The sequence below is a fragment of the Acytostelium subglobosum genome, assembly GCF_000787575.1.
Source record: "Acytostelium subglobosum LB1 DNA, scaffold: scaffold26, whole genome shotgun sequence".
In the NCBI taxonomy this organism is placed as follows: domain Eukaryota; phylum Evosea; class Eumycetozoa; order Acytosteliales; family Acytosteliaceae; genus Acytostelium; species Acytostelium subglobosum.
The window spans coordinates 360,695-385,785 of NW_012236507.1; the positions used below are offsets into that span (position 1 = coordinate 360,695).

General features: G+C 45.5%; 9 protein-coding genes across 9 annotated transcripts; 4 read left to right on the forward strand and 5 right to left on the reverse strand.

Annotated features, from left to right (window-relative positions):
• Positions 1–71: 71 nt before the first annotated feature.
• SAMD00019534_103080 (hypothetical protein) lies at positions 72–597 on the forward strand (the record flags this gene model as incomplete). The annotated part of the gene is made up of 2 exons (XM_012894559.1): positions 72–315; positions 404–597. Coding segments are annotated over 2 exons (438 nt in total), but the record flags the coding sequence as incomplete, so codon positions are not given.
• A 360-nt stretch (positions 598–957) lies between these two features.
• On the reverse strand, positions 958–2,812 carry SAMD00019534_103090 (hypothetical protein; the record flags this gene model as incomplete). Its single annotated transcript, XM_012894560.1, has 2 exons — positions 958–2,436; positions 2,513–2,812. 2 exons carry the CDS (start codon positions 2,810–2,812, stop codon positions 958–960), a joined length of 1,779 nt encoding a protein of 592 aa, XP_012750014.1.
• Positions 2,813–3,473: 661 nt separating this feature from the next.
• On the forward strand, positions 3,474–3,695 carry SAMD00019534_103100 (hypothetical protein; the record flags this gene model as incomplete). The annotated part of the gene is made up of 1 exon (XM_012894561.1): positions 3,474–3,695. The coding sequence occupies one exon, from the start codon at positions 3,474–3,476 to the stop codon at positions 3,693–3,695; it is 222 nt and encodes a 73-aa protein (XP_012750015.1).
• Positions 3,696–4,233: 538 nt separating this feature from the next.
• Positions 4,234–5,694, reverse strand: SAMD00019534_103110 (hypothetical protein; the record flags this gene model as incomplete). Its single annotated transcript, XM_012894562.1, has 2 exons — positions 4,234–4,996; positions 5,066–5,694. The coding sequence occupies 2 exons, from the start codon at positions 5,692–5,694 to the stop codon at positions 4,234–4,236; spliced, it is 1,392 nt and encodes a 463-aa protein (XP_012750016.1).
• A 553-nt stretch (positions 5,695–6,247) lies between these two features.
• SAMD00019534_103120 (hypothetical protein) lies at positions 6,248–11,725 on the reverse strand (the record flags this gene model as incomplete). Its single annotated transcript, XM_012894563.1, has 2 exons — positions 6,248–10,633; positions 10,709–11,725. The coding sequence occupies 2 exons, from the start codon at positions 11,723–11,725 to the stop codon at positions 6,248–6,250; spliced, it is 5,403 nt and encodes a 1,800-aa protein (XP_012750017.1).
• Positions 11,726–14,297: 2,572 nt separating this feature from the next.
• Positions 14,298–16,286, forward strand: SAMD00019534_103130 (hypothetical protein; the record flags this gene model as incomplete). The annotated part of the gene is made up of 1 exon (XM_012894564.1): positions 14,298–16,286. One exon carries the CDS (start codon positions 14,298–14,300, stop codon positions 16,284–16,286), a length of 1,989 nt encoding a protein of 662 aa, XP_012750018.1.
• A 262-nt stretch (positions 16,287–16,548) lies between these two features.
• Positions 16,549–17,620, reverse strand: SAMD00019534_103140 (hypothetical protein; the record flags this gene model as incomplete). Its single annotated transcript, XM_012894565.1, has 5 exons — positions 16,549–16,744; positions 16,837–17,180; positions 17,278–17,325; positions 17,400–17,453; positions 17,528–17,620. The coding sequence occupies 5 exons, from the start codon at positions 17,618–17,620 to the stop codon at positions 16,549–16,551; spliced, it is 735 nt and encodes a 244-aa protein (XP_012750019.1).
• A 3,549-nt stretch (positions 17,621–21,169) lies between these two features.
• Positions 21,170–23,219, forward strand: SAMD00019534_103150 (hypothetical protein; the record flags this gene model as incomplete). The annotated part of the gene is made up of 3 exons (XM_012894566.1): positions 21,170–21,316; positions 21,405–22,537; positions 22,619–23,219. 3 exons carry the CDS (start codon positions 21,170–21,172, stop codon positions 23,217–23,219), a joined length of 1,881 nt encoding a protein of 626 aa, XP_012750020.1.
• A 110-nt stretch (positions 23,220–23,329) lies between these two features.
• SAMD00019534_103160 (hypothetical protein) lies at positions 23,330–24,571 on the reverse strand (the record flags this gene model as incomplete). The annotated part of the gene is made up of 1 exon (XM_012894567.1): positions 23,330–24,571. One exon carries the CDS (start codon positions 24,569–24,571, stop codon positions 23,330–23,332), a length of 1,242 nt encoding a protein of 413 aa, XP_012750021.1.
• Between the last annotated feature and the right edge of the window lie 520 nt (positions 24,572–25,091).

The window sequence follows — 25,091 nt, forward strand, 5'->3', positions numbered from 1 at the left end:
TTTTCATACATTCATTCTTACACGCACCATCAATCAATCATTCAAACATATACATTATATACAGATAATAAAGAAAGAAGAAGAAGATGACAACTTCATTGTTGACAACAGGATTGTTTAAGAGTCGTGTCAGTTCAGTACTCAATAAGAACTCAAAGGAGTATGGCAAGGACAATATGTTTGATGATAAGGATGACACCTGTTGGAACTCACATCAAGGAACTCCTCAATCATGTTCCATTCAATTCCTTGACTCTTCCGACAACACCAAAGAGTCATCAGTCAACATCACCGCTCTATCAATCTGTTTCCAAGGTGGATTCGTAGGCAAGGTATGATTGATCATGAACAATCAATCAATCATACACTCACTCAGTCATACTAATGCGCTCAATGTTATGATAGGATTGTGAAGTACATGCAATGATGGGAGATAGCCAGGAGTTCACTCTGGTATCAAAGTTCTATCCAGAGGACATTAACATTGTACAGGTGTTCCCACTTGATATCAAGATGGCAAGACAAATCAAGATTGTATTCAAAGAGAGCACTGACTTCTTCGGTCGTATCACCATTTACAAGATGGATGTCATTGGTACTCGAGTGTAATACTACACTAAATTCATACATTCATACATTCATTCATTCATTCTTTACATCACATGATGTATCTTGGAGTTCATTCACTTTGGCCTCATATGGAACTATCCCATATCCTTCAACTTGGCACGATAATGACACCAATCACGCTCCAATGATGACCAACCAGCACTGTCGTGCTCACATCACATTAGTGGATACAACGCTGGAAGTATCCAAGGCAGACAATGGATTGATGGCCCTCTTCATCAGGGTCGGCCAAGCTCAATTAATCAATCAATCAAACATAAAGAGATATCTTATTAAATATATCATTGATACTGCCGCTGCTTCTTCTGCTGCTTCAGGTTTAAAAGTTTATTGCTTGGTTGGTGTGGATGACTTCTTGGCGAGCTGATCGATACAGGCTTGGACCAAACCGACAAATGGTGGGGATGGACGAAGTGGTCTGCTCTTGAACTCGGGGTGGAACTGGACGCCGACGTAGTAGTCGTGCTCCTTCAGCTCAACGATCTCCATACGGACGTTGGTGGTGTCCTTACCAACAAAGTGTAGACCCTTCTTGTCGATCTCGTCAATGACCTCTGGGTTGACCTCGTAACGATGACGGTGACGCTCCTCGACGGCGTCGCCGACCTTTTGGACGCCATACAGCTTGGCAATCTTGCAGTCGACGTCGTTGAAGATGGTGTCACGCGAGCCCAGACGCATGGTGCCACCCATGTGTGTCTTGGACACCTCGGGCATGAAGACCACGACGTTCTTGGTACCCTTGCCAAACTCCTCCGAGTTGGCGCCGGTCCAGCCGACGACGTTTCTGGCAAACTCGATGACGGCCACCTGCATTCCCAGACAGATACCCAGGTATGGCTTGTTGTTGATACGGGCGTAGTTGGCCGCCAGGATCATACCCTCGATACCACGGTCGCCAAAGCCACCTGGAACCAGAACTCCGTTGCAGTTCTTGATCAGCTCCCAAGCGCGGTCGTGCTTCTCCGACGAGAAGTCGGTCAGGCCGCTCTTTGCGGGCTCCAGATCAGAGGCCTCGATCCAGTCGATGACAGTCTTGCGGTTCAACTTCATGGAAGCGTGCTCGAGCGATTTGATCACGGAAAGGTACGAGTCGGTCAGACCGGTGTACTTGCCGACCATGGCAATGCGAACTGGACCACCCTCGTTGTTGATGCGGTCCATTGTGTCGGCGATGGCCTTCCATGAGTCGAGCCAGTATGGGATCGACTGGTTGACCAAGAGGTGTGCGCTCTGGTCCTTGTGCATGGCGGAGCCAGTCTCCTGCTGGTGGAGGTCGACCTTTGGGGTGAGCTTGAGGCGGTTGATGATGATGTTGGTGGTGTTCTGTTGGTACAGAAGCAGGGGCACACGGTACAGGTTGCTGACGTCGTGCACTCCAATAACGTTCTCTGGCGCCACGTGGCAGAACAGCGAGATCTTCTTCTGGGTGTCTTGTGTGAGTGGCTGGCTGGAGCGACACATGATCAGGTCTGGGCTGAGACCGAGTGAGCGCAGCTCACGAACGGTCTGTTGTGTTGGCTTGGTCTTTTGCTCGCCGACGACGCCAATCACTGGCACGAGCGACACGTGCATCAAACAGAAGTTCTCGGCACCGACGCGGAACTGGAACTGACGCATGGCTTCGATGAAAGGCATCGACTCGATATCACCGACCGTACCTCCGAGCTCAATGATGCACACATCTGGTGTTCCCTCAGTTCCGTCCACAGGTACATGAGCCACACGCTCAACCCAAGATTGAATCTCCTCTGTAATATGTGGAACAACTTGAACAGTACGTCCAAGGAATAGTCCCTTGCGCTCCTACATTGATTGAATGAATGATTGAATGAGTGAGTGTTCTCGTTCGTCCGCTCACTCGATACACGCTCAAACATACCTTCTCGATGACGAGGTTGTATATCTTGCCAGTGGTGATGTTGTTGTCGCGGTTCAAACTGGCATCGAGGAAACGCTCGTAGTTGCCGAGGTCGAGGTCGGCCTCACCACCGTCGTTCAGGACAAAGACCTCACCGTGCTCGAATGGGCTCATGGTACCAGCGTCAATGTTTAAGTATGGGTCTATCTTGATTGATGTAACACGCAGGCCCATAGCCTTCATAATCATAGCAGTGCTACTTGCGATAATACCCTTACCAATGCCACTGAGCACACCTCCAGTTACAAGTATATATTTCATCTTTGTGTTGTATTATTATAAGTATATATAATGTATATATATATATGTGTATGTATGTATGTATGTTATGTAATGTTATATAGAGTTGTTAATTATAATTATAACTACCTATTTATTTGTCGTGCCCAGAATCGGGAAAGAGGCAATGCTCATCACATCGAGTTTTTGAAGACTCGCGCGCTCACTTCCACCCCCTACTCATTCGTTCAAACAATAAATTGAAATAAAATCAATTTCAAACCGAACGAATGAACTTTAATTATTACTATGCTGTCTTCGGAGTTATAATTTTATCCATTTATCTATTAGTATCAGGTCTTTTATCCATTATTAGATTGATCAAGATATAATATTAAGATATCTCAATATTATTATGTGTGTTGATTTTATACTAGTTATATATAATATTATTAATATTACTTTGACGATAAACAAATAATATAATATATATATAATATAAGTACTTATCTATATCTTAGTATTGATTGTTTGAATGTTTGACAACTGTGTAACGTTATTTTGATTTTATTTTTTAATACCTGGTCCAAATCACCCATCACACCCGCAACTCACTTCAGCTTGGCTCTTTCAAACAAACACACTTTTTTCATTCATCAATCATTACACTTACTTTACATATTAAGATAGAATATAAATAATAATGGGAGGATCAGGAAAGGTATTCGGAAAGCAGATCACATACACTGTCTCGCCATTCCGCCAGAGACTGTTTGTCAACTACTTCAAGAACGCAGTGCCACACATGAAGCGTGGAATTCGCGAGAACTTCTTCTGCACCGTTCCCTACTTTGTTGCATTGGCCATCACTGTCAACTGGGCCAATCACTCATACCATGAGGGTCAGAAGGAGGCCTGGTACTAAGTCAGCGCAGCACTTATTAATGATCAAGAAGCAATGACATCTAACTGCAGCAAGCGAACATTCATTCATACATACATTCAGTGTTGAACATATACCAAACTTCATGCCGATATACATTTTACATTACATAACATCACATCACATCAACAACGTATCTGATTGAACATACAAACACGAGTACATTAATGGTATGTATTTGATTGATTGATTGATTGGTAGATCGAATGATTTATTGATCGGCATTAACTAACTTATCACATCTCAATTTACAACAGAACAATCAATCAATCAACCAACCAACCAATCAATCAGTAACAGGTTTGAGCGACTTACAGCATCGTAAGCTGTAACAATCAATAAACCAACTTAACTCACAATCAAAGGTTATCTCGCGACTCGACTTGACTTTGACTCGACACAACTCACAAACTAGACCGACTCGACAGGTACGCGAATTAGGAGCTGCATGAGCAGCAACATGATTACGATTTATATATTACACGACAGACATGGACGGATTGACTGACTGTCCTCTATGTTAGGGATTGGCTACCCATGTAGAGTTGTCCACGCTCCGCCAGAAGATTGACTTGAGGGATGGATCATGGTTCTTGGCCCTCATCAGTTCAATGATTGCCCGACCAACATTGGACGAGAGTGTGCCGATGAATAGGTTACATTCACTGGCTAGCAATACTTCAGCCAACACCTCCATACCCATCACATGTGGAGGTGTCGCTGCTATATCCTTCTGTCGAGTGTTACTCAACTGTGCTGCAATGTCCGCATCACTTCGATGGACATTGGGCAAGAAGTGGAAGCGGTAGGGTTGATGAAGTTGCGTGCGACGTAGCTCCTCCACCACAGTGTCGTTGTCGGTCATCACAAAGACATCGAGGTAACGCGTACCATTGAGCGTGAACTCTTGCAACACGTCCATGTACTGACCGAGCGTGGGCGGTGGCACTCCTGTCTCATTGGCCTTGTCACCGTTGCGTATCTGCATGGCGATGCAGGTGCTAGGTGGCTTGCCGCCCCACAGAAACAATCGGGACTTGGCGATGTAGAGCCGAGTGGGTGCACTTGGCCGCAGCAACCAGTCCATCAGATATGATCGGTAAGCTTGTGCCGAGTCGAACCAATCATTCGGATACCTGTAGCTCGTGATGAAGCGTGCGTACACCAAATAGTCCTTTGTTACAACGGCCACCTGATTGCTATCATTATAATGTTGTTCCAAAAGATGATTGACCACCTGTCTATTGTTCTTGCTCACGTGATCAATGTCGTTAAGTGTGCAGCTAGTTGGTGGAAAGGGGAGGTCAGCGATGCAGATTGACCACCTCAATCAATCAAAGAGGAAGACATACCTAGAAATAGGAAGGAATAGATCGGTCCAGTTGTTGGTGATGTAGGCAAACTCATGGTCGTCAATGAGAAGGGTTCGATGCCATTCAAATGAACGAGACATGGCATAGGCCAGCATGTGTAGTGTTGCGAACATTCCTCGTGGTCCCAACTCATGTATCAACATACGACCATGTCGACATGTGTCGGATCTAGACCTTGACATTGACTTTGAAGTGTGATTGCCAATGACAATGCGTCGCCGACTTGCTTCAAAAGGGTATTGATACAACTCAATATGTTTGTAGAACTGAGACTTCTTTCCTGGCTTGGTCTTGCGAAGATGTACGAGGATGCCAGACGACGATGACGAAGATGATGATGACTGACATCGTTGATTGAACGCGTCGTTAGACTCATAGAGGTAGCTCCACACTCTGTTGGATCGAAGGAAGTCGTCGATTGAATATTCAAGTGCAGCTTGATCATTGAGTAGCGCGCAGTCTCCAATCACAATTATGTCCTCCACGATGATCTCTTCAAAGAATGTTAAGATATCGGTGATATCATGCAGACTTGATCCATTATCGATTACCAACCAACGAAATGATTCAACATTGTTGGACAGGACCCTGTCGGCACAGTCCATCATCTCAACGATTGATGCAAAGACCGTGACACCCTCTTCCTCAGTCACATTCAAATTGTCCACCAACACCTTGTATCGTTCGAGTTCGAGTTGAATGAGTAAGCTATGATGTTGTCTTCCAACTCTTTTCCGACTGTTTGCTATTTGTTGTTTGAGTGATGTGTGCGCATGTTGTTGTAGGTTTGAATGATTGTTGTTGTTGTTGTTGTTGTTGTGCAAATGATCAACATCAACAGACTCCTTCAATCTATTATCCACAACAATAATAAATATTAATGATCCAAGTATTAATAAGATGAATAATAACAAAGTGTATCTCATTGTCATTAATTGGGTTAGTTGCATTGGTTTGTGTTTAATTGATTCAATGATATGTTTTATCAGTTTGAATAATTTACCAAAGTGTTGGTATTTAACTTGTGCACCAAGTAATTAAATATTATAAATAAATATTACCATCAACCAAAATATTTATATTATTTTTATTTTTGATTAGTCTGAATGATAGATTGACTGGTTGATAGTTTCATTGATTGGGGCGATTGGGGACCATGAATTAGTTGGACTTGTACATTCCAGCCTTGACAAACATGTCAGCGGACGTGGTTGTGAAGCAATAGTTTCCATCTGCGTCAAACTTGCTATCCTTGCCAATTGTTGTTGGAAGGAACTTTGAATTGGATGGATCATCAAAGATGTTCAAACAGTAGTCACCTGCTGGTTGCTTTCCAAAGTCAAATGCTCCACTTGATGGGGTTTGAATCTTCTTGATCTCAGTCAAAGATCCATCTGCATTCTTCTTGCTGAGTGTGACATCGATTCCACCAAGGAATGGCTCTCCAGAGTCATCGGCACCATTCTTGTTCGTATCAATCCAGACGAATCCACTGATCTTGGGGGCGGCTTCGGGGACATATCCAGGGATGATATTCCTTGTTCCGGATGGAGTGGTCTTCTCATCCAATGGGAAACAGTAGATACCGGAGCTGTTGAACTTGTTGGTGGTTCCGATAGGAGCGAATGTGTATCCAGCTGGCTTCTCCATTGTGACACAATATGATCCTTGGTCAAGGTCATCAACCTTGATATCGTTGACGGTGTTGGAAGAGCCAACAGTGAATTCAGTCACATCAACGTAACTTCCAGTGTCCTTGTCAAGCTTTGTGAGTTTGCCCTTCATTCCATTCAAGTATGGCTCTCCTGACTGATCAGTTCCGTCCTTGTTGGTGTCACTCCAGGCGTATCCACGAAGCTTATATTTCTTTGGTGGGGTGACTTCTGTGAATCCGGCATTGGCATAGTGGGTCTTCTTGTCCCCATTGGTGGTCTTTGGATCCAAGGAGAAGCAGTAGTATCCGGTGGAGTTGAACTTGCTTGTGATTCCCTTGGTGGTGATATCATAGCCACCACTGGCGTCCTTTGCCTTTAGACAATAACCACCTTGCTCGAGGTCTGTGAACTTGTAGTATGGACTGGTGGTCTGAGTGTCAACCTCCTTGAATTCACCAGAGTCCTTGTCCAATTTGAGAAGAGTCATGTCCATTCCGCTGAGGTACGGTTCACCCTTGTTGTCCTCACCATTCTTGTTAGAGTCAATCCAAGAGTAACCACTCAACGTGTACTTTGGTGGTGGTTTGACCTCGGTGAATCCTCCTCTGACATAGTGAGTCATAGCATTGCCATTGGTGGTCTTGGAGTCAAGACTGAAACAGTAGACGCCTGACGAGTTGAACTTGTTGGTGACACCCTTTGGTCCTTGGACATAGTTTCCATTCTCGTCCTCCAACTTAACACAGTAGGCACCTTGGTCGAGATCACCAAAGTGGATGGCCTTGCTGCCCTTGGACGAGTCGGTGTACTGGCTGTCAACCTCGGTGTAGGCGTCAGAGTCCTTGTCATACTTGAGAAGAGTGGCCTTGATACCGCCAAGGTATGGTTCACCTCTGTTGTCTTCACCATTGCTGTTGGTGTCAACCCATGTGTATCCATCAACATTATACTTGGGTGGAGGCTTGATGGCGGTGAAACCTCCTCTGACATAGTGGGTCTTCAAGTTACCGTTGGTGGTGGTGGCATCGAGACTGAAGCAGTTGACACCGGTCGAGTTGAACTTGTTGGTGACACCCTTTGGTCCATGGGCGTAGTTGCCACTGTCCTCCTCCAACTTGACGCAGTAGGCACCTTGCTCGAGATCACCAAAGTGGAGGGCCTTGCTGCCCTTGGAAGAGTCGGTGACCTGGGAGTCAATCTCCTTGTATTCACCAGTGTCCTTGTCCAACTTGAGAAGTGTGGCAGTGACGCCGCCAAGGTATGGCTCACCCTTGTTGTCCTCACCATTGCTGTTGGAGTCTATCCACGTGTATCCGTCGATGTTGTACTTGGGTGGAGGGGTAATAGGGGTGAAACCAGCCCTGACGTAGTGGGTCTTCTTGTCACCATTGGTATTTGATCCATCGAGTGAGAAACAGTAGAAGCCGGTCGAGTTGAACTTGTTGGTAATGCCCTTTGGTCCATTAGCATAGTTTCCATTCTCATCTTCAGCCTTTACACAGTAGCCACCTTGGTCCAGGTCGCCGAAATGGATGGCACTGTTGCCCTTGGACGAGTCGGTGATCTGGGAGTCAATCTCCTTGTATTCTCCAGAGTCCTTGTCCAACTTGAAAAGCGTCGCCTTGACACCTCCGAGCCATGGCTCACCCTTGTTGTCCTCACCATTGCTGTTGGAGTCAATCCATGCGTATCCATCGATGTTGTACTTGGGTGGTGGCTTGAGTGGTGTGAAGCCGCCTCTGAAGTAGTGGGTCTTCAAGTCACCGTTGGTAGTCTTGGCATCAAGTGAGAAACAGTAGACACCTGATGAGTTGAACTTGTTGGTCACGCCCTTTGGTCCATGGGCGTAGTCTCCGTTCTCATCAGTCAACTTGACACAGTAGCCTCCTTGCTCCAAGTCTTCGAAACGGACGGCACTGTTGCCCTTGGAGGCGTCAGTCACTTGGGAATCAATCTCCTTGTATTCACCAGAGTCCTTGTCAAACTTGAGAAGCGTAGCCTTGATACCTCCGAGCCATGGCTCGCCCTTGTTGTCCTCACCATTGCTATTGGAGTCAATCCAGGTGTATCCTTCAATGTTGTACTTGGGTGGTGGCTTGAGTGGAGTGAAGCCAGGTCTGACATAGTGGGTCTTCTTGTCACCATTGGTAGTAGTGGCGTCGAGAGAGAAACAGTAGACACCGGTCGAGTTGAACTTGTTGGTGACGCCCTTGGGTCCATGTGCATAGTTTCCACTCTCATCATTGGCCGTGACACAGTATGCTCCTTGCTCGAGATCAGTAAAGAGTATGTCATTGCTGCCCTTGGTTCCATCAGTGGTCTGAGTGTCAACCTTCTTGTATTCGCCAGAGTCCTTGTCCAACTTGAGTAGGGTAACATCAATGCCGCCAAGGTATGGCTCGCCCTTGTTGTCCTCACCATTGCTGTTAGAGTCAATCCAGGAGTATCCAGCAACATTGTACAAGGGTGGTGGCTTGAGTGGGGTGAATCCACCTCTGAAGTAGTGGGTCTTCAAGCCACCGTTGGTGGTCTTTTCATCGAGTGAGAAACAGTAGACACCGGATGAGTTGAACTTGTTGGTCACGCCCTTGGGTCCATGGGCGTAGTTTCCGCTCTCATCGGTCAACTTGACACAGTAACCGCCTTGCTCCAAGTCTTCGAAACGGACGGCACTGTTGCCCTTTGTCGAGTCTGTGACCTGGGAGTCAATCTCCTTGTACTCGCCAGAGTCCTTGTCCAGCTTGAGTAGTGTAGCCTTGATACCTCCAAGCCATGGCTCACCCTTGTTGTCCTCACCATTGCTGTTGGAGTCAATCCAGGTGTATCCTTCAATATTGTACTTGGGTGGTGGCTTGAGTGGAGTGAATCCAGCCTCAACACGCTTTTCGTTGTTGGCGTTGGTGGTGGTGTCGTCGAGAGAGAAACAGTGCATTCCGTTGGAGTTGAACTTGTTGGTGGTGCCAATGGGACCATGGGCGTAGGTAGAAGTTGGGTCCTTCATCTTTACACAGTAGGCACCGTTGTCAAGATCTGGGATTCTGAAGCCGTTGGCACCCTCAGAGGCGTCGGTGGTGAATGTCTGGAGCTCGGTGAGCTCGTTATCATCCTTGTTCATGCGGTACAGAGTGCCATCAATGCCGCCCAGGTATGGCTCGCCCCTGTTGTCCTCGCCATTGCTGTTGGAATCAATCCAGGCGTATCCGAGAAGTGTGTACTTTGGTGGTGGCTTGAGTGGGGTGAATCCGGCTGGCACAAGCATCTCTTTTTTGTCATTGGTAGTGGCGTCGCCCAAATGGAAGCAGTAGTTGCCGTTGGCATCAAACTTGCTGGTGGTACCCTTGGGTGAGATGGCATAGTTGCCAGATGGGTCGGAGGCCTTGAGGCAGTAGTCACCCTCGTCTAAGTTCTCAAACCTGTAACCATTGGTGCGGAGCGAGGCGTCGGTTGTGTAGGTGCCGATCTCTTTTCCGGACTTGTCGGTAAGGACCATGTTCATACCGCCCAACCATGGCTCACCCTTGTCGTCCTTGCCATCCTTGTTGTTGTCGAGCCATGAGTAGCCGTGGAGGGTGTACTTGCCGGTGCTTGGCTTGGTGAATCCTCCTGGCACCAACATGTTGTTGTTGTTGTCGGTGGTCTGGTTGTTGAGGTCGAAGCAGTGCTTGCCAGTGGCGGTGTCGAACTTGCTGTGGGTACCCATTGGACCGTTGTTGTAACCTGGGGGTGCGGTCATCTGCAGGCAGTACTTTCCAGCGGGCAGACCAGTGAACTTGTATCCGTTGCTGGCCTTGGAGGCATCTGTGTAGCCGGTGCCAATAATTTTGCCACTCTCGTCCATCAACTCAATCTTCATGCCATCCAAGTATGGTTCTCCAGAATTGTCAACTCCATTCTATTTATGGGTGAGTTTGGGAATGCGTTAATATTAGATTGAATGATTGAATGTTGAGTTGGTACTGATGCTTACCTTGTTTGTGTCTGAGAAGGCATAACCATGGAGGGAGTATGTGCCTGGAGGGTTCTTGATCTCAGGGTCTCCACGTGGAGTAGGTGTTGGAGTAGAAGTTGTGGTAGGTGGAGGAGTAACTCCGGTAGTGGTTAATGGAGGAGAGGTTCCCGTAGAAGATGTTGTTGGTTGAGCAGTAGTAGAGGTACCTGGGGGTGGTGTACTGGTCGTGGATGGTGCTCCAGTAGATGTTGTTGGTTGGGCAGTGGTGGTAACTGTTGTCGTAGCCGTGATGGTACTGGTTGGAGTGACAGTGGTTGTCGCAGTCGTGGTGGCCGTGGTAGTGATGGTTACTGGTCCAGTAGATGATGTAGTTGGTTGGGCAGTGGTGGTAACTGTAGTTGTGGCCGTGATGGTGCTGGTTGGGGTAACAGTGGTTGTGGCAGTGGTGGTGGCCGAGGTGGAGATGGTAATTGGTCCGGTACCAGAGCTTGTTGGCTTTGTCGTTGTGGTAACTGTAGTTGTGGCAGTGATGGTGCTGGTGGGCGTCACAGTTGTGGTGGCAGTGGTGCTAACAGTGGTGGAGGTTATTGCTCCGGTGGTTACTGTTCCCGAGGTCACTGGTGGCTGGCTGGTCGTGCTCACAGTGGTTGTGGCAGTGATCGTGCTGACCGGGGATGTGGTAGTGGCCGTTGTGGTAACCGTTGTGGAGGTGGCACCTGCGACGGTGCTAGCAACGGTACTGGCTACTGTACTGGCCACTGTTGACTGGGTCGAGACAGAGGTTGAGGCCACGGTCGATTGGGTCACGGCGGACGATGTGTAGGTCGTGCTGGCCACGGTCGATTGGGTGGTCACTGTAGTTGAGGCACTGCTACTGGAAGTGACAGTGGATTGCGAAGCACAATATGGCGAGCCATATGTATCTTTGGAGCACAGGTATCCAACGGGACACCTCTTAAAGACACACTTGTCAATACACTTAGGCGGTAGGTTGGGTGAGGGTTGGCAACAGATCGAACCAAATGAGCATCTCATGCTACATTCTTCAGCTCCTGTGATTAGGGAGAAAAAAAAAAAAAAAACAAAAGTTAATTGTTGTTTCAAAATATATTAGAAATTGATTGAGGATGGATGAATTATTACATACCAGCAATTGAAAAGAGCATGAGGAGTAACATGATTCCCACAAAGTAGGTGTTGCCATAGTTTTTAACTAGGCGATTGAATACCATTTGAAAACAGTTATTCTTTGGTGTTGTGGTTGTAGTTGTTAGATAAAATTTAATATCCTTTTGTTTAACAATTATATAAATAATCTAATATAAGTACTACTATTATTATTATTATTATTATTATTATTATATTATAAAGATGATTTAATTGTAAGCTTCCGGAATGAAAATTTATAACTTCCATATGCGATCCTCCTCTATACCTCTCCTATCATCCGTCCTCCTTCCCTACGATCCATCCATCCTTCAATCAGTAGTCTGTACACAATACAACATTGCGAATATTCATATTAGTTAATTAATGGGTGTAGGAATTGTAGGGAGGGTGCTAATTTGGTGGGGGCAATTCGTTTAAAATATGTATGATCACCACATTGAGGGTGGTCAATATTAATTTTTCTTTCTGTCTTCTAATGAACACGAGTTTGCATTGATACAGAAGGTATTGTTGAGATTAAACACTAAATCTCCCTTGTAAAAAAATTCATCCAACAGGTACCCAATTGGGTGCATCATGGTCATCAAAATGCTTGAAAAAGTCTCATAGTGAGTGGGTGGGAATGATTGGTTTGATTGAGTGTGAGTTGATTGGGGGAAGCTCACTACACATTGGAGAGATAGAGTAGGAGGTAATGAACGAATGAAAGAAAGAAAATATTTGTATGATCACAAATTGTACTTGGCGTAGATGTTGTGTGTTCATCACTCTCTCACTCACTTTGAAATCAAAATAAACTGTGACTGACTGGTCTATGGATCATACCTCCCTCCCCTAGGTAAATCATTGACTGCCTAAAATCTTGAATGAATGATTGAGTGGGTTAATAAGATGATTGAAGTGTGAGATGAGTAGTGAGCACCCAATCTTATTAATATGAGCAACTGTATAGTTTGAAGTTGAGTGATCACACATACCTACCTGGCATTACATTAACTAATATAATATAATATAATAATATTATGACAATTCCCCTCAGGAAGATGATTGTTAATTGGACATGTCTAGATGGTGTAAGGATTCAGGAGGCAGTAAAACCTTTGATCGATCTAGAGCATAGATAGCTCGAGCAACATGTTTGATTGACACCTCACAACAATGTGAGTCATCTTCAACGACAAAAAAAAAAAAAGGCTTCAGAAGAATACCATCACATTGACCAGGCGAATAATAATCAACACACACTTCGCAAGTGATGATGACAACTGGTGTTTGATCGAGGCTGGACACGGCCCGCCGATGCTGGTCCAAAATGTCCATAAAAGTTGAACAAAACCGAATTAATTAGAGCCCAAAAACTTTTTTGCACTGAATTGGAATGCCGTTCCGCTTCCATGTGAATTTTTATCCATGTTGAAGAATGGTTCTGTTCTGGTGTGTGTTCTTTCGTGTGTTGAGTTTGTGAATGGATGGATGAAATTGTTCATCGTGCCAGAGAATGAGAGCATGTTAGAGTGTGTGTATATGTGTGTGTATGAAGGTGTGTGCGTGAGAATTAATGAATGAAGAGAGAGAGTTAGAGAGTGTTGAAGAATCATAATAAGAAGAAGAAAGAAAAGAAAGTCAAGTCCGTGCGTGCAACAACAACAACACGTCCGTGTCCAACTTAGTTTTGTCGCAACAAACATAACAACCTTCCCTTCTACTGCTGCACCTTCCACTTCCATCCAATCCATCACATCCCATTCAACTATAATCGTTATTATCACTCTATACCTTCTCCGACACAATATATCGAATATTATCAACATCAACAAACTAGCACAATAAGCTATCTAACTAACTAATTAGCAATAGCATCGCGCATTATCAAGAAAGCAATACCAGCATCAGTCAATCACACTTTACAGAAGATAGAAGAACCCTTTCTTGAACTTAACTTGAAAGAATAAGATCCAACAGAATAGCGCAACGTTGATCCAGAACACTCACAGACATAACTCAAAGACACTTTCAACGTTTATTCAACATCAACAACTACAACAACAACAACTACAGTTATTCAATATACTTAAGATTATATATATATAGTAAAGATATTGAATGGATAGAAGAAGAAGAAGGAAGCTATAATAGCAATCAACCAATCAATCAAACAATCAATCGATCATTCAAACAACAAGCAAACAATAATAATAATATCAACAACAACAACATATACAACACCAAGAAGGTCAATGATATAGAGATCACATCATTTATTGTACATTGACATCAATCAATCATTCAAACAAGTCGAGGTATGTTACCGGTAACTTGGCTACACACAACACCTCAGCACATCATTGACACATAAAGTGAATCAACCATTCATTCATTCATTCATCTTTCAATCAATCAAACATACAGATATATAACAGAGATAATACAAATACAAATGACAATCGATAACCTCAATGATCTTCCCAAGTTCGTCTTGGTGGAGATATTCAAGAACTTGAGACTAAAGACATGTAACAGCACAATGGGCAAGGACTCATTCTTTAATAACTATGGCAGCGACTCGGACGTTGTCACACAGGACAGCTACGCACGAATGGAGGACACCAAGGCCTTTGGTAGCCAAGTGTCGGCAAACGCCTCGCAGGCTGACTCGGCCAACGGCGCACAGCCGACCCAGACCGACTCGGACGGCTGCGTGCGTCCCAACTTCAAGAAGATGTCCCGGGAAGAGATACACAAGATGTGCAAATCATTCATGTCGTCCTATATGGACAACATCATCACTCTGTCACTGGTGTGCAAGCTGTGGGCCAAGCAGATCGTTCCTATCTCGTCGTGCCACGTGGTAAAGGTCGTCTCGCAGCGCCAGTTCTACACACTCTTCAAGTACATGACGCAGGGCATCGTTGAGGAGGGCGCCACGTGCCTCTTCTCCACGATCAAGTTCTTTTGCGGCTCCAACCAGCTCGTGCCCAAAGACTACCGCCTGCTGTACACGCAGTGCACGTCGGTGCGCAGTCTGTGCTTTGACAAGAACCAGTTGTCCTTCTGCGACATTGTCGTGCTGGCCGAGTTCATCAAGGAGTCTAAGAACATCACCGACATCAAGATCCCCAACAACTTCACACCACACTCGTTCAAGCTGTTCTGCGATGCGCTCAAGTACAACCAGTCGCTGGCCATCCTGGACATGTCGTCGACACCCATGACACTGGACTGCATAAACTCGCTAAAGGAGGCCCTAAAGGTGAACCGCACGCTCAGCTACCTGGACCTGTCATTCAATTCGATCGGCTCCAACGGCATCTACCTCGCCGAGATCCTGCGTACCAACAGCTCGCTCAAGAGCCTCTTCCTGATTGGCAACGAGCTGGACGACGAGTCGGTGTGCGCCTTTGCCGAGATCCTGCGCAACAAGAACCGCTCACTCACCGAGATCTCCCTGAGCGAGAATGCCTTTGACGACAGCGTTGGTGCCATGCTGGGCAACATCTTCAAGGACAACAGGACGCTCCGCTCACTGGACATCAGCGCCAATCAGCTGGGCGAGGAGACTGCAGCGTCGTTTGCCGAGTCCCTGGTGCAGTGCACCACGCTGACGTCGCTAAACATCAGCGAGTGTTCGCTTGCCAACGACGGTGGCATCAACCTATTCCAGACGTTGCAGAACAACACGAGCATCCGCCACCTCATCCTGTGGAGCTGCGACCTCAACCAAGACTCTCTCAAGGACGAGCTGGCCAGCTTCATCAAGAACAACCGCACGGTCACCACACTCTCGTTGGGCTACAACGACCTCACCTCGAACGACATAATCCCCATCATCAAGGACGGCCTCATCTACAACACAACACTGCAAGTGCTCTCGCTCAACAACAACCACATCGACTCGCAGGGCGGCATCGAGCTGGCTCGCTACCTCGAGACCAACACGTCGCTCCAGGAGCTGCTGCTGCTGGACAACCTGATAGAGAACGTGGGTGCCATCGCCTTTATCATCGCGCTGGTCAAGAACCACACGATCCAGAAGATGTGCCTCACCCAGAACAAGATCTGCCCCTACATCACGCCTTGCTACCGCCGCATCGTCGCCTACAATCGACCAGTGTGCGCATCGCAGAAGCAGCTGTGGATATCGGCCAAGTACCAACTGGTCATGAAGGAGCTGACGCCTCTCAAGGAGTACCTCGCCAAACCCTGCGCATTCTCCGAGATTCTCCGTATTCTCTTTGATTTACTCAATTGCTGTATGGGTTCGATCACGTCGGCCATCAACTGTCTGTCCTCCACAGTATGTTCGACGCCATGGCTAAGGATAACAGATAAGAAGTTATTATCATCACCAAGCAAAAGCAGCAGCAACAACAGTGGCAACAATAATGGTAACAACAACAATAATAATAATAATAATAGTGGCAACTAATGGAATCAACAATCGACATTTATCCATGGTATGGCCTTGTATATCACCAACAAATATCCATTAATCAATCCTATCAATCAAATCCCATCGACTCCGGAATAAACGACTTATATCACTCGCCAACTATATATCATAGTTTGGAACTTAATCATTCTCCTTCTTCCATTCTCCATTACTTCCTTCCATTCCTTTTGGGTTACTCTTGAATGGCTATGCAAACGAGCAAGCAAGGCTTTAATGATAGGAGCGATGATTGTGGAAACTACAATATTGTACAGAATGATTTCTTCTCGCCAGCAGGACTGTTGCCACCAGCATTGTTGTTTCCACTGCCGCTACTGCTGCCCCCACTACTGCTACCACCAGTGGCAGCGACTCCATTGCTTCCAGACAATGTCGGTGATGATCTATTTGGTGATTTGATTCTTAACTTGGTCCAGTTCTCCTCGGCGAACAACCTAAAGGTGGTGGAAGGATGGATGATGATGGTTGTGTGAGTCGTCGCATTCGCTCATTCATTCAATCAATCGCGGCCCATCGTGTCACATACTTTTCTCCTGCATTCTTGGCCACTAGTTGAAGCAGCTCGTCTACGCCTGCCCCGGTGGCTGCGCTGGTGTGCATCAGGGTGATACCCTTCTGGTTGGCAAACTCCTGGCCCTCGGCAACTGTGACGACTTGTGTCGATGCGGCCAGATCCGACTTTGTGGTGGCCAGTGCAATAAATAGTTTAGGATTGGCAGCCTTTGCATATCGCTCTATCTCCTGCCACCACGATGGCAGTCTCTCAAAAGATGACCTTGTCGATGGGTCGTACGTGAGTATAATCGCGTCTGTGTTTGTATATAGGCTCTTTGACAGCGTTCTAAATCGCTCCTGTCCTACAGTGTCGTGCTGTATCATATCATATATGGTATGTAAGTTAGTAAGTGAGTCCCATTCGTTCGATCGATCAATCAATCATTCATTCATTCATTGTCTATGAACTTACAAATCTAACTACTATCTGCTTCTTTCCAAGTTGTATCGTCTTTGATTTCTTATGAAGTGAGAAAGGAGTATGTTAGCTCTGACTGAATGACTAGTTCATCGAATGAATGAGCATTAACTTACCATTGTGTTGTTCAATGTAATGTTGGCTTGTTCAGCTGTGAGTAGTATATTGTCCTGTGGAATAGTAGTATCATGATATTAGTAACACTGTTATGTTCATTGCTTGTCGTCGACTTATAATAACGTACACATGTCCTCCACATCAATGTTGTCTTTCCAACATCTGGATCGCCCACCAACAACACTCTAATCAACATATCATTGCTTGTAGTTGTAGACATCTTTGTTTTTCTACTTTGTCGTTGTCGTTGCCGTTGTCGTCGTCTATCTTTATGTCTGTAGGTCTGTATATTACTCGGGTCTCAATATCACTCTCGATGTATATGTGTGTGTTTGTTTGAATGTGTATATATATGTCAATGTGATATATCTATCTGTCTTTCATTCTTTCATTCAAAGGTCCAACTCACACACAAACTCATGTGCCTCTTTGGCTTCAACCTCAGTTTCATTTTTGGGACTAGTGCTCCAAAGGGCGGGGTGAGTGACACACTACGACCAATAGTATCTGTACTTGTACAAGACGTGGACCAAGGACAATGACAATGACAATGTTGTTCAAGTATATCATTGTCAATGACAACAAATCCCAGAGTAATGGGAACGATTGTTTGATTGGATGGTATGAATTAAAGAATGAAAGAATGAATGATCGGATAGGGTGTTGAGGTGTTGATGGTCTAAAGGAAACGCGTTTAAGAAAGACACTACAACGGTGGTCCACAAGTCAAGGGTGGAGTCAATGATGACGCTAATGCCAACAATCTGCTAATGTATCCTTTACATCGGCACACATCCACAGACGACTACAACTTTGACACTGTGTGTCTAGTTAGTAGAGTGGTCACAGTTCAATCAATCAACCTATAATCACACATACACACACACACTCACATAACCAGTTAATCAAGAATGAACACACCAAAGGTGAAGATCTTAATAAATATAAACAATTGATTTTAATTAATTTGGTACCTTAGAAAGAACAGATCCCAGCACAAAACCACACCCCCCACAACAAGTGTTCAGCGCGCTTCACTACTTTCGTTTGGTTTGTGTTGACGACTGCCTCACACCTTAACAGAACTCACTTCTCTGCCTTGCCTGCCCACCCCCATTTACCAATCACTCATCATTTCTCAAACATAACAGACGACCAGTCACCCATCCACACACCCTCGCACACTTACATTTACATGAGCTTAGTTTGGGTCAGACTCTGAAACAAAAGGCGAGAGCATCTCATCATCATTATTCTCATCATCATCAATTAATATATAAATATTCTTACACGTATATAAAATATTATTGTTTATTATTATTATTATAATAATAATATATATAATATATTTATTACATTCACAGTTACAAATACAACTATGTAAGTATAAACAACAATATTTATATATATATATCCACATCTATCTATTGTTCGTCAGCAATAGCCAAAGCAGCAGTAGTCAGTAGTAGCAATAGCAATAGCAATAGCAACACAGCAGTTTGTGTAGTGCGAGTAGTAATAGTGGTGGTCCACTACCATTATAATGACTGCCTACCCGACAGATATCTTAGACATTCGATCACAAACCGGAATATTGAGATCATGTCCTGTCATCACCCAATCACCACTACCTTCTTCAAGTGGGATGGGATGATGATGATGACCCATCATCAACATAATCGTCGTCAACGTCAATCAATCAATCAATCAAATCAATCAAATTAATGTTACACACATACACTATCATACACATAATATATACATATATTATGGTTGGCGATGGAACGAATGGTTGATTCACATGTGGATCAGCCGCCAGATCATGTTGTGTGGGATATCTCCATTGTCAATGGCAACACACTCTCTTCCCCATCAATGTGACATACATTCATACCTGTGGTTGGTTGGTTGGTTGGCTCTACTCCTTGTACAGAGGTGTAATACAATACCATCTATAATGCAATGCAATGCAACCTTTTGCTTCGGCAAAAGACTATTGGAATGCAACTGTTGCGTGGGTTGTAAGCCTTTTGAATGAATGTTTGATTGGCCGTCTAATAACCAACCAACATCAGTGTGTGTGACATATGTCTGTTGCTATTGTTGAAGGTCTACAATCAGCCAACCAACCAAACCAACCAAACCAAACCAACCTCGCGAACATCAACTTCATCCATCCAATCAGCAGATGTGCTTTACATGAAGAACCGTCCCACACGGAGACGACTCGTCAAACCTTATCGACTTGATCTCCAACTTTCGTATTACATCACAGTGTGATCGATACAACCATCCACTCAACCCCTTGGCATCAACAACCCTTCACACACCCCATCACACTCGACTGATCACTCACACACACACACACACACTAATTATACACACACACTCACACTCTGTGATGGTGATATCTCGCAGTTATATTGGTTTATCTCTTTTATCATGTGATTGGCCTGCACTATCTGTTATTTTATCTCAATGTTATATATATTTATATTTATATATATATGTGTTATGTCTGGCAGACACCGGCCACCTCCGCCAGTCACCCGGTCATCCAATCCAGGGTTGACCGATCTGCCCCCATCCGCACTATCCCACTACCACTCTTCCCACTCCCTCTATCAATCAATCAATCAATCAATCAAACAATCAATCAATCAATTAATCAATCAATCAATCAATTCAAATGTCAAATAATCACATATGGGCGTGATCAGTCCAGCCAACATCACAGCAAGTCAGCTGCAGATGTATGTCTATTTCTCCATAATGTGACGTGTGAGTGTGTATGTTCGTTATAACCAGATTGGCTGATAGAGCGCGGCGTAGGCTGATCGTCTACCATTCCCACCCCACACGTGCAGCCGCCCAACATTCACCATCATTATATCAATCACCACCATCACGTGCCTGTCGCCAATGTACATCCATCCATCATTCCTTCCTTCCTTCTTGTTCTGTCCTACATGCCAAGCAGGCAGGCAGGCAGGCAAGCCATCGATGATCATCATCCTGGAACATTTAAATACCATCTCAAAATTCTGGATTCAGTTGTTGTTGTTGTTGTTGTCCTCTCCTTCTCTTGTCGCACTCTCCCGCAAGAGTCTAGATCTTCCAACTGCTACTACTACTACTACTATTGCTACTACTACTACTGTTGCTACTGCTGCTGCGTTGCGCCTCTCTTATCCACCCCCCGCACCCGCACAATACCATCATCACCCCCGCACGATCAGCTTCACAATCAATCAATCAATCAATCAATCAATCAATCAACAATAACAATATAATATATAATATAATATATAATATTATATCACAGACAACCTCACCTCACTTCATCTCAGCTCAGCTCAGCTCAGCTCACATCACCCCTGCCAGTCCAGCCGCCACCTAACCTAAAAGAGTTAATAATTAATTTATTATCTCTGCCAGGTTGCCGACCAACCCGTCTACGACGAGCCAGTCAGTGTCAGTCAATCAATCAATCAATCAATCAGTCAGTCGACACATCATCATCCAACCCAAGGTCCCAGCACCACAGCTCATCACCTGATTCAGGCTTGTTGGAAACCAGCCTTGTCCAACCACTTTCATTCACACTTCACTTCAACTTCCACGCCATCATCCATCCAACCATCCATCCTTCCATTCTTCCATCATTTAATCATCCATCCATCCATCTGTTGTTGTTGTTGTTGTATTATTACCTTTTATATTATTATCATCATTATATCCATTATAACATTATAACATTATATCTAACATGTTGGTCCTTCCAAAGATTGAAGTCAAGGATATATTCCTGGTCTTTTATATATTACTTGTAATACCCAAGCTCATTGTCTTCCTGCTTGGATTAAAGAAGGTCAAGGTCATGTCCGTTCGCGAGCTATTCCCTTTCTTCAAATGGGTAAGTACATACATTAGGGCCAAGGCCAAGGGCCAAAGCCTCAAGGCCTCGCGCACACACACACGTCCTAACTCATTCATCATTGTAGGGATTCAACATTAGACGATCAAACTTCTTGGTACCTATACTGAGTAACAATATAATAGTGACTGGTGAGGAAGCCGTCAGCTTCGAGAAGCCCCTGCCAGAGCCATTGGACATTGCTTCGTTGAAGTTATGCCAGAACCAAAAGTTGCAACTGGAGCAAAAGCTGCAACAGCAGCAGCAACATCAAGCTTCAATGTGTGAGCGCGAGTTGAACTTGGAGGAGTTGATTCAGCGCAAGGAGGCCTCTCTTCAGGAGGCCATTGTCTCACAGCCTGTTGAGCAAAAGCATCAGGCTGCCACCATCGCCCCCGCACCTGCCAACACCATCGCAGAGTCCCAATCAGAACAATCAGAGCAGGCTGGCACGCCCAATAGGAATCTGTTGGCTTCACCTATTGTCGCGCCGGCTCCAGCCCCCGCCACACCCGTGCCCTCGCATTCAATCTCATCAATGGACGGCAAGCCACTGTTGTCCAGTCTCTCGAACGAGGAGATATTAGCCAAGACAGAGTGTGGCGACATTCCATTATACAAGCTTGAGGTCGAGCTGGGCGACTGCAGCCGTGCCGTCGAGATCCGACGTATGGCGCTCGAGAAGAAGCTGGACAAAACGATCGAGGAGATCCCACATCTGTCGTACGACTTTGCCAAGGTGCTGGGCGCCTGCTGCGAGAACGTCATTGGCTACGTGCCCATCCCCGTCGGCACTGCCGGCCCACTGCTGCTCAACAACGAGGAGGTGACCATCCCAATGGCCACCACCGAGGGCTGCCTCGTGGCCAGCACACACCGTGGCTGTCGTGCCATTTCAGAGTCGGGCGGCGCTCGCGCCGTCATCCTCTCGCGTGGTATGACGCGTGCACCAGTCGTGCGCTTCCCATCGATTGACCACATGACCGACTTCACCATGTGGCTCAAGGAACCACAGAACTACGAGATCGTCAAGAAGGAGTTTGACAGCACCAGTCGCTTTGCCCGACTCACTGGCCTCAAGATTACCGTTGCCGGTCGATCAGTGCATCTGCGCTTCAAGTGTGACACTGGTGACGCCATGGGCATGAACATGGTGACCAAAGGTGTCGAGGCTGCTCTCAACATGCTCAAGATTCGCTTTAACCTGATGGAGATTATAAGGTATGTCTAGCTGGCCGATGGCGGCCCGTCATGCACCTACATCACACTCATACTCATACTAACTTGACCAATCAAACATAGTCTCTCAGGAAACATGTGTACAGACAAGAAACCATCATCAATGAATTGGATCGATGGTAGAGGAAGAACGGTGGTCGCAGAGGCAGTGATCAGTGGCGACATTATAAAGAGGGTGCTAAAGACGAGCGTGAGCGCATTGGTCGACCTCAACATATCAAAGAACTTGGTGGGCTCGGCCATGACCGGCTCGATCGGAGGCTTCAACGCACATGCCTCCAACATTGTCACAGCGGTCTTTTTGGCCACAGGCCAGGACTGCGCGCAGAACGTCGAGTCGTCCAACTGTATCACCTTGATGGAGTCCTGCAACGATGGCCAGGATCTGTACATCACCGTCACGATGCCCTCGATCGAGGTGGGCACCGTGGGTGGCGGCACCTTCCTGCCGGCACAGTCTGCCTGTCTGAACATCATTGGCGTCAAGGGATCCAAGCCCGGCAAGCCAGGCCACAACGCCGACCAACTGGCCAAAACAGTGTGTGCTGCCGTCATGGCTGGCGAGCTGAGTCTAATGTCCGCCCTGTCGGCAGGACACTTGATGAAGTCTCACCTACAGTTGAACCGAAAGACCAGCTCCATCTGTCTGACAGGACAGAAGTAGTCGTCTTCCATCACCTCCAATAATATAGTATATTTATGTTACCCTGTATCCCATCTCTGTCTCATTCATTAATGCATTCTGAGTTCAATGTAGTCATTCAATCAATCATTTCATTCATTCAATCTAAAAGGCGTTGGTGATTGGAATGGTGCCTGCTTGTTGTTCCATGTCCTGTCTCGTGATGGTCTGGTTTGGCGGGAGATTGGCACTTTGTTGGGTGACGCGCCAACACCTCCCTTGGGACAACTCAACAGGTCGAAGCTCCACTTCTTGATGGTTGAATCCAACGATCCGCTGATGATCTTCTTATGGTCAAACTGTAGACTGACAACCGATCCAGTATGGCCGCGCAGAGTGTTGACCGGATGCTCCAAATTGTCCATGTTCCATACCTTGATAGTCTTGTCACTGGAGCCGGTAACCATTCTATTACCCTTGATCCTTAGCACGCGTATCGCTTCGTTATGTCCTTGAACAACATTGATACATTGTCCATTGCGAACATCGTACACTCGCACTACCTTGTCGTCACCGCCCGCCACGATAAGGTTGCCCTTGAATGCCACGCTGTTGATACAGCCAGTGTTGCCAGACAATGACATCCTTGCGCCATTATGATGAGACGATCTAATGTCCCATAGCTTGACGGTTCGGTCTGCTGAGCCTGACACGACAAAGTGGTTACCGCTGCTGCCTCTCGTGAGACACAGCACAACATCATGATGCTTGCCAATGTTGCAAGACTTTTGGGTCTCGATGTCCCATCTTTTGACAAAGTAGTCGCTGCTGCCACTATACACGGTCCTCAGATCCTTGTCGGCGTCAATCGTCCACACCGTTCCCTTGTGCCCAATCAATCTTGTTGATGGCTGTATCGGTTTGCTCTTGATCGTCGCAGAGTAACTGGAAGGACTGTTCTCGCCGACGACATAGTGATGATTGTTGGCAAGTTTGGCATTGGTCTGGCTCAGGTTGGTGACATGTATGCATGCATCTTGGCTGGCACTCATACTGATTAGCTCGTGGGATGCACTCGACTGCTCGAGCAGCACCTTCCAGACCCAACCTTGATGTCCGGCGATGCTGCCCACTTTGATCATGTTCTTGCGATCCCAAATCCTGACATTCTTCTCGAATGATCCCGTCAACAGTATATGCTCTTTGAATGCTAATGTGAACACGCCACAGTTGTGTCCATCTTCCGTCGACACCTGGTATCTGCCCTGTTTCCAATTGCGCTCGACTTCAAATTGTTTGCGAAATTGTGTTCTCCAACTCTTTGTTGAATTACAATTCCAGGACTTTGACATCTTCTTGGATCGCGTTGATAATGACAAGTTGAAGTGAGACATGAATAAATGTCTCCAGATATTATTCTGATTAACTATTATTTGTATAAATTTACATGTTGATTGTAATGATAATATATCTTTTAATTGTAATAATGATATTATATTACTTAATACTTCATTTGGTAATGATGCAATATGATATTGAAATAATTGTGATTGATTAAAGTAATAATTTATATTACTATAATGGAATTTATAAGGTGATGGTGTATTTGTATCCCTTTGTAACATATCTTGTTTGATTTTATTATAATAATAATAAATAAAATTTATGTGATTGATCTTGAAATTGAACTTTGATATTATTGCAATTGTTGTTGAGGCCAGAGGCTTGGAATTAACATCACTCACGTATCCAAGTGATTGACATACAAAAGATATATACACTTAATACTTTGATGAGTTGATGGCAGTATAAAAGAGTGAGTGAACTATTGGGAACTTGAACATGCTTAATAGTGTGGGTCAATGAATCAAAGTCCAATGTTGATTGGCAATGTCAACCTAGCATAATAAGTAA